This window comes from Amblyraja radiata, chromosome 5 (assembly GCF_010909765.2).
Source record: "Amblyraja radiata isolate CabotCenter1 chromosome 5, sAmbRad1.1.pri, whole genome shotgun sequence".
NCBI lineage: Eukaryota > Metazoa > Chordata > Chondrichthyes > Rajiformes > Rajidae > Amblyraja > Amblyraja radiata.
The window spans coordinates 23880856-23890256 of NC_045960.1; the positions used below are offsets into that span (position 1 = coordinate 23880856).

A 9401-nucleotide genomic window follows, 5' to 3' on the forward strand; every position below is an offset into this window, starting at 1 on the left:
GAACAAATAATTCATTTAGCTAAAATATACACTGATTGATTTATTAAAAAAGCTATATTTATTATACTTGTAAAAGGCCAAAAATAGGTATGTTTCTTTGGCACCCTGTTGAGTGATTAAATCATAGCAGAATATAGACGATAGTAAATATTCATGACTACAAAAAGTTCTTAAGTATAATAATAGTCATGTCACAGTCGAGCAGTAATCTAATAGTCCAATCTAATGACCTTAACATAAAAATATTTCTCTGTATGGTAAGCCTTTCTTGCACAATTATTTTTCTAATCTCTATCAGTCTCTCAACTAATGCAAGATTATGTTCTTTTAATGGTACCTCTGTCATTTGTGAGTTTATATCGTATAACATCATGAGACTTTAAAGATACAGGACAGAAACAGGCCCTTCGGCCCAGTGTGTCTGTGCCGACCAGCGATCACCCCATACACTAACACTATCATAGAGTCATAGAGAGAGTCATAGTGATACAGTGTGGAAACAGGCCCTTCGGCCCAACTTGCCCACACTGGCCAACAATGTCCCAACTCACCAGTCCCACTTGCCTGCGCTTGGCCCATATCCCCCCACACCTGTCCTATCCATGTAACTGTTTCTTTAAATGATGGGATAGTCCCAGCTTCATCTACCTCCTCTGGCAGCTTGTTCCATACACCCATCACCCTTTGTGTGAAAATGTTACCCCTCGGATTCCAAATAAATCCTACACACTAAGGACAATTTACAATTTTACCAAAGCCAATTAGCCTGTAAACCTGTACGTCTTTGGAGTGTGGGGGGAAACCTTGTGAGAAAACCCACGCGGTCACAAGGAATACGTACAAACTCCGTACAGACAAGCACCTGTAGCCAGGATCGAACCCAGGTCTCTGGCGCTGTGAGGCAGCAGGTCAATCGTTGCACCACTGTTCCGCCTGAATAGTTGACATTTAAAATGCAAACTAGCAATGTATTGGTCTGATATCTACTGCACTTTACATCATGACTTAGTGGGGGAAATATATCAGTACCAAAAATATCTCATGGGTGATATTGGGCTGTAAAGTCCAAGGATACGGGCTTTTACTGAGATTAATTGGAATAGGTCCCATGAGTAAATGGTTTTTGGTTACTCAACAAGAAGGCTTGCAATTAAAAGCTGCCCAGGTTGAGGTTATGCAGTGAAGATTCACTTGGTTCCAGGAATGGCACATTTCCTGGGTTGAGTAGGCTGGGATTAAACAGAAGGCTGTGGAGGCCAAGTCAATGAATATTTTTAAGGCAGAGATAGATAACATTGATTAGTTGATACATTGATAGAGATTGATTAGTACAGGTGTCAGAGGTTATGAGGAGGAGAATGGGGATAAGATGGAAAGATAGATCAGGTGGAGTAGACTTGATGGGCCGAATGGCCTAATTCTACTCCTATCACTTATGAATTTATGAACATAGTCTCTAGAGTTTTAAAGAGTGAAAGGATATTTTATCAACACTATGTAAGGTGTCCTTGAGATGTCTGAAAGGCGCCCATTAAATAAAATTTATTATTATTATTATTACTTACAACATTCTTAAAGGCTTCTCAGGCTAAATGCAGGGAAGGGTAGTTCCCCAAACTGAGGAGTCTCATGCCAAGGGGCACTGTTTGAGGATAAATAATAGTCAGCGTGTTCTGCCATCGCCTGGTGGAATACGTGACATCTTGTCTCTGTCTACAAGGCTGTTTGGGACCTAGATAAGAAAAATGTTGTGCAAGGAACTGCAGATGCAGGTTTACCAAGGAAAGGCTGGAATGTTACCTGTCCATGTTCTCCAGGGATGCTGCCTGACTGGCTGAGTTATTCCAGCACTTTGTGTCTTTCCAATGTTCTTCACTCAAAGGGCTTTGGAGCTTTCAACCCCAGATGTTTGTGGTAGCTCAGTAGTGTTCATTCAAACAGAGATTGATATATGTCTGGATATTAAGGGAATCAAATGATATAGTGAAGGAATATGACACTGAGGTGGAAAAAAGCCATAATCGATGAATAACAGGGCAGAGCATGCACACAGGGATGGATAGTCCTCTCTTTAGTTTAGTTTAGTTGTGCTTTAATTCATTTTATTTGATCTTTTCAGACTCCCAATAGTCCGATGTAGATCCACCTGCAGAGAGTTGCACCAAATTTACTTTTATTAGGTAGTGTCTTATGACATTTAAATTAATATTTCCTTCATGTAGCATCTTAATTACTAGCACATCTTTATCAATTTTTCATAAGTACCAGAAAGCAGAGTTATGGTCAGTATTTCTAAAATGGATGTAGGTGGAAGGGGACGGGGGAGGAGGGTGGAAGAGGAAAAGAGGGGTGGGATTGAGAGATAGAAATGCCGTGAGCAGACTTGATGGACCGAATGGCCTAATTCTGCTCCTAAATCTTATGAACTTGCGAACATTTATGATTTTATTACTATTAGCCAATGATGGAAATCTTCCCCACCTATTTATCTTCCTGTATCGGGGTACTGATTGTGGATGATCAGCCATGATCACATTGAATGGCGGTGCTGGCTCGAAGGGCCGAATGGCCTACTCCTGCACCTATTGTCTATTGTCTATTGTATCACACAAAGTCCAGCTTTATAATTTCACCTTTTTTGTCTGACTTTGACTGAAACGCTGATGGCAGAACTAGTAGATTTAAGTCTGTGCGTTTGCGTGGCGCTTTGAGCTGAATGCAGTTCCTTCTGAACAGGTTGTTGGAAAGAGAGGTTTTTGTTTTCTCCTTTGACTGACGCAAGCTCTTGGCCACCAAGGCCTGCTGGCGCGAAGGTGTGAATAGTGGCTGCCTGGCGCCATTGACCAAGAAAGGTGAGGATCTATTTGTCCTGTGGCAAGGTGACGGGACCCAGCTGGTTTTGTTGCCAAAGGGATCTTTGAAAATGCCATGATTGAGTTTTGGCAATTGGGAAAGCTGAGGAGTTTTAATCACCGCAAAATTGTTCTCATCTTTCTCGTGACACCTCCAATGTGCTGGTGCTGATTGGTCTTCGATAGCTTGAAGAAGGTCTTTAAACTTGGTTTCATGATGGGCTGGTGGACTTTTGAAATATCCTTTGGTATCCAACAAAAGTCTGGGCGTAGCTTTATCAGGGCTGCCTATTGGTGATTTGTGATTCCTTTCAACCTCCTGTGGACCTATTGGTTGCAAACGAGTCTCTTGTATATGTTCCTTCTGGTCTTGTCTCTTTGCAGCAACTGTCCATTGGGTGGCCTCTGGTTTATGCTGACAATCTGAGCCATCCAGGTCGGATGCATTTCTAGACGAAGGAAGACCCAAATGCACGAGTTCCCTGTTTGCAAATTTAGAAACTGCAAATGACACAACATAATTTTTGTACTTAGATAGTAGTCAACTGAATCAATGTAGAGAGGTTAATCAGCAGCTGAGCAACACACATCCCGATGAGCAGCGCGCAAGGTGGGAGTATCCCGGGGAGACGTGGCCCGTAGAACGAGGACCTGCCCGGAAGGTCCAGCTCGCCCACCGGAGACCAGAGACTTGGCCGGTAGGCCCGACATGCCCGCCGCGGCAGTGGACCCCCGTTGCAGATTGGAAACTGCCCGGAATGTCCAGCTCACTCGCCGCGGACTCGCCCGCCATGGATGGAAGACCCACGCCGTGGACAGGAACCCGCCTGGAAGGCCCAGCTCACCCGCTGCGGATCAAGGATCCATGGGAACCCGCCCCCCGAGGGCCGGGAAGCAGACCGGCTGCGTGAGGGAGTGCACGCCCTCGACGGGGAGTGGGCCGCTAGAGGCCCCAGAACAGCCTGGGGCTCGGCTGGGACCAGGAGCTGCTCCAAGAGGCCGAACACACGTGGACCGCACGCAGCCTACGGCGGTGGAGCAGTGGGCACCTTATCACAATTCGAGTCAGAGAGTCACACAGCACAGCATCAAGCCTTTCAGCCCACTTAGTCCACTCAAGCATCCATTTACACTAAATCTACACTAATCCCATGTTGGTAGGATGGTTCAGTTGCCTGTTAACAATTGGGAAGAACCTATCCTTGAATTTGGAGATGTGCGTTTTCACACTTCAATTCCTTTTGCCCGATCGGAGAGGGGAGAAGAGGGAGTGAGAGAGGTGAGACTCCTGTCATTCCTACCAGGGGATAATATTTAGCTGCATTCCGCCTGCCTTCAATTTTCAACATCTTTGGATTGTTCGTACATCTCTAACTCAAATGTTATTAAAAATGTTGATGAGAAACAAAATACTCATTCAAATAAGAATACTGAATTATCTGAAGATAGACACAAAATGCTGGAGTAACTCAGCGGGACAGGCAGCATCTCTGGATAGAAGGAGTGGGTGAGGTTTCGGGTCGAGTTCCTTCTTCAGACTGAGAGTCAGGGGAGAGGGAGGCAGAGAGACTCAGTCTGAAGAAGGGTCTCAATCCAAAATGTCACCCAATCCTTCTCTCCAGAGATGCTGCCTGTCCCGCTGATTTACTCCAGCACTTTGTGTCTATCTTCAGTGTAAACCAGCATCTGCAGTTCCTTCCTACACATACTGAGTTACCTTCTGGGAAACAGTTGACAGGTTTTTCTAAAGAAATTGCAATCTCCTCTTCTTTAATACTGTCTTTTGGTGTGGGGCTGTGCATCCACTGCCTCTTGCTTGTCTCCATGGTCCTCTGATCCTCCTGAAAACATTGTTCAGTCGTTTTCCTACTTTTCTGGGATTCAGACGGTAGGTTTTCATCTGGAATTCTTCCCTCCATCTCTTTGCTTTGTTTTGCTGTTTCATTTTCTCTCTATGAATTACCAAAGAGACATTTTTGTCAGGCAATAATCTAAATATTCTAGTGTAGGAAGGAACTGCATATGTTGGTTTGAACCAGATAGACACAAAAAGCAGGAGTAACTCAGTGGGTCAGGCAGCATCTCTGGAGAAAAGGGATAGATGACGCTTCGGGTCGAGACCCTTCTTCAGACTGAGAGTCAGGGAAGGGGAAACGAGAGATATAGACGATGATATTGAGAGATATAGAACAAATGAATGAAAGATAAGCAAAAAAGTAACGGTGATAAAGGAAACAGGCGTGAGCTAGGTGAAAAGGAGTTACAGACAATGAGACTCAACAAGACGCCTTTGAAACTGGTACAATGACGAGTGGGGGAGGAACGGAGCAAGAGGGGGTGGAAGGGTTACTTGAGGTTAGAGAAATCAATATTGATACACTGGGTTGCTTACTTATGTTCTTATACTAAATGTTCTTATTGGAAATAACAAACTTCTACAGATGCACCATAGAAAGCATACTGTCGGGTGGCATCGCAACTTGGTTTGGGAACAGCTCTGCCCAAAACTGCAATAAATTGCAAAGTTGTAGATCTAGCCCAGTCCATCACACAGACCAGAGTTCCCACCATTGACTCCATCTGCACTTCACACTACCTTTGAAAGGCATCCTAAACAAACTCTTCTTGCACTCTGGTCATTCCTTCTTCTCCCTGCTCCCATCCAGCAGAAGGGTCAGAAGATTGAAAAACGCACCACCAGTCTCAGGAAAAGCTTTCTCCCCTCTGTTATCAGGCTTCTGAATGGTCCTCCTGAACAATATTATCCAATTCATCTCTACTTCATTGCGGATATTGGACTTTGTCCATGGAATTGATGCACCACAATGCTGAGAATGATATTCTGCACTCTATATATCTTCCCCTTCGCTCTATCTATTGTACTTGAGTTTGACTTGATTGTTTTTACGTCTAGTATTATCTGATCTGAATGGGTCTGAAGAAGGGTCCTGACCCAAGTTGTCACATTTCCATTTTCTCCAGAGATGCTGCCTGACCCGCTGAGTTACTCCAGCACTTTGTGTCTATCTTTGATCGACTATGGACTTTGATTTGCTTACGCAACATACTTTGATTTTATATTATTATGGTCTGGTTACCAAATGTTTCTGGTTATTAATTTGTTTTTGTATTGTTTATTGTATATTTATGCGTTGAGTTATTCCATTAATGAGCCTGTAAATCTGCAGCAAGTAAAATTGTCATTGTTCTGTTCCTGCTACATAGGCCAATTAAACATTCCTGACTTTATTCTTACCTGATGGGTCAGATGAAGAGATTTAAAAAACATTGAGTCAATATATCACTCACTTTTGGAATAATGTTCAGAAGCGATCGGAGCAGAATTAGGCCATTTGGCCCATCAGATCTACTCCACCATTCAATTATGGCAGATCTATCTTTCCCTCTCAACCCCATTCTCCTGCCTTAACCTCATAACCCCTGACACCCATACTAATCAAGAATCAGTCAATTTCCACCTGAAAAATATCCCATTGACTTGGCCTCCACAGTTGACTGTGACAATGAATTCCACAGTTCCACCACCCTCTGACTAAAGAAATTCCTCCTCATCTTTCTAAAGGTATGTCCTTTTATTCTGAGGCTATGACCTCTAGTCCTAGACTCAGCCACTAGTGGAAACATCCTCTCCACATGCACTCCATCCAGGCCTTTCACTATTTGGTATTCAGTGTAGTCGATGAAGTTCTACCTCACACCTGCTGTCCGAAGCAAGCCCAGGAATTAAAATTGATCTATAGAAAAGTTGTAATGACACTGCATAGATCAGGACACTGAACCTCCTATCGATTTAGAAGGTAGTTAATGATGAAGTACCTGCTGTATTGGTCTTTTATTAAGGGAGTTGTTTTCTACTTGGTGAATTTGCAGACCCTCAGATGATAAGTTCCATTCACTTGGCTCAATTTTCTGGGTGATAAACCAAACAATATGGTTAAAAAAAATTATAACCAGATTGGGGCGGAAAAAATAATCAAATACTGTCTTTTAATAATATATAATTAAAATTTTGGAAAGAGCCATAAAATATCGAAGAACTAATATGAAGTACCTTCTTGTTTTTAATTTCTTTTTGGTACCGTGCCAATTTCTGCATTAATAAATAGTAAGTTGCCATGCTTGGAGATGGCCTGTTGTTGATTAATGTGTTAACAATCTCCGTCAACCCGAAACCTTTCTTCTCTGTCATAAAGTTCAAAACCACCGAGTTCAGTTCATCAGAACGAAGTCTACAAAATAAAGAAGTTATTATACGCGTTATTCCCACCATATCATTAGATGCAGTTCCTGTGTATCAAAGGCAAGTATTATCAGAAACAGGAAACCGTGTGCATGCCTGCACTGTTGCCGGGTAAAGAAAATTAAACATTGAAACTATTGAAACATTGAAAAAAGAAAATCTGACCAATTTGCCTGTCATTAAAATGCCGTATTTATAATGCGGAAATAACATTCATAACCGTTTTCCTCTGGGAAAATGGAATATAGAAATTGGATACATATAAAATACTGTATATTCTGCTGGGACAAAGTAAGTCCAAAGGTTAAAAAAAAAACATCAAGTAAGAAAAGACCTATACACATAATGACTTTCATAAACTTTTACAAAAGCTAAGGGATAAATATTGACTAGAAAATTGGGGATAACTCTCCAGACCCCTCTTTGAAATAGCCCTTTAGAATATTTCACATATCCCCCCCCCCCCCTCCCCCAAGGATGGAAAAGGCATAGTTTAGTTTAGTATAGAGATACAGCATGAAAACAAGCACTTCGGCCCACCGAGTCCACACTGACCAGCATTAACACCACATTTCCACACTGACCAGCATTAGCCCCGTACATTAACACTATCCTACACACGAAGAAACAATTTACAATCTTTACTGAAGCCAATTAACCTACAAACCTGTACATCTTTGGATTGTAGGAGGAAACCGGAGCACCCGAAGAAAACCCACGTGGTCACTTGGAGAACATAAAACTTCATACAAACAGCACCCTTAGTCGGGATTGAAGCCGAATATCTATCGCTGTAAGGTGGCAACTCTACTGCTGCGCCACTGTGCCACCCTTTTCAGATGAGAGCACCTTTTTCACCATTAAACATTTCAACATATAAAATTCTTAAAGGATTGGACAGGCTATATACAGGAAAAATGTTCCCAATGTTGGGGGAGCCCAGAACCGGGGGTCACAGTTTAAGAAAAAGGGGTAGGCCATTTAGGATTGAGATGAGGAAAAACGTCTTCACCCAGAGAGTTGCGAATCTGTGGCATTCTCTGCCACAGAAGGCAGTGGAGGCCAATTCACAATGTTTTCAAGCGAGTTAGATTTAGCTCTTAGGGCTAATTGAATCAAGGGATATGGGGAAAAGGCAGGAACAGGGTACTGATTTTAGATGATCAGCCATGATCATATTGAATGGCGGTGCTGGCTCGAAGGGCCGACTGGCCTACTCTTGCACCTATTTTTCTATGTTTTTTTATTTCTATGTTAAGATGAAACCTTAGCTTTGACGTAACTTGTACCTTGTACCTTCTGAAGAGTCCACCAGGAACTATGCTGGAAGTTGGACAATTTGTACATTTATCAAGCCAATTAACCTACAAACCTGTACGTCTTTGGAATGTGGGGGGAAACCGAAGATCTCTGAGAAAACCCATGCAGGTTACGTGGAGAACGTACAAACTCCGTACAGACAGCGCCTGTAGTCGGGATCGAACCCGGCTCTCCGGCGCTGCATTTTGCTGTAAGGCAGCAACTCTAGGTGGGGCAAGTGTTTTTTACAAAGAGTCTGGTGAGTGCCTGGAACACGCTGCCAGGGGTGGTTGTGGAGGCAGATACAATATTAGCATTCAAGAGACTTTTAGATGGGCACAGGGACATGCAGGGAATCAAAGGATGTGGATATAATGCAGGCAAGAGGGGATTAGTGTAACTTGCCATTATGCATTGTGGGACAGAGGGCCTGTTTCTGTGGTGCACATTTCTATATATTATGTTATGCAGTATAATCATTTCTGAATTATATGCAGGTGGCATTGGGGATTGGGAGATGGAGAATGTAGAGAGGCTGCAAGAAGATCAAAACAGGCTAAGTGGATGGGCAAGGGCATGATCGATGGGATATGTGGCCAAGAATATGGGAGCATCTACTTTGGTCAGAAAAAATAGAAAGAGGGAGTATTTGTTAAATTGATAAAATGGTGTTTCGAGGATCTGTACACAAATCACTGAAAGTTAATATTCACATTCAGCAGCCACTTGCTTTTGGCAGAATGAATCCAAATAATTAGCTGCCATTTTGCCTGCAAACATGGAGTGATTGCCTCGCCAAAGTCCTACACAATTATTTGAGAGTACCTGTACTAAACTTCCTTGACAGAGCAATAATTGAATTGTCCCTCCCTGATGCTTGTAGACACAAATCGAAATGAAATCTTCAACTGAATAAGAAAATGATAAATAGAAGCAGCAGTTTCCAAATGACTCCTTGAAGATACTCAATGAGATCTTGACTCAATGAG

The 9401-nt window shown here is 42.7% G+C and overlaps 1 protein-coding gene across 1 annotated transcript in view; it reads right to left on the reverse strand.

The window, feature by feature from the left end:
• Positions 1–2593: 2593 nt before the first annotated feature.
• The window catches only part of LOC116973097 (hormonally up-regulated neu tumor-associated kinase homolog A-like), a 33257-nt gene continuing 26449 nt past the window's right edge, over positions 2594–9401 (reverse strand). Inside the window, exons 7-10 of the mRNA XM_033020793.1 lie at positions 6925–7102; positions 6690–6782; positions 4570–4804; positions 2594–3353 (exon numbers count right to left, since the gene is read on the reverse strand). Coding sequence (XP_032876684.1) covers positions 2605–3353; positions 4570–4804; positions 6690–6782; positions 6925–7102 — 1255 coding nt within the window. The 3' untranslated portion in view covers positions 2594–2604. The remainder of the gene's footprint in view (positions 3354–4569; positions 4805–6689; positions 6783–6924; positions 7103–9401) is intronic.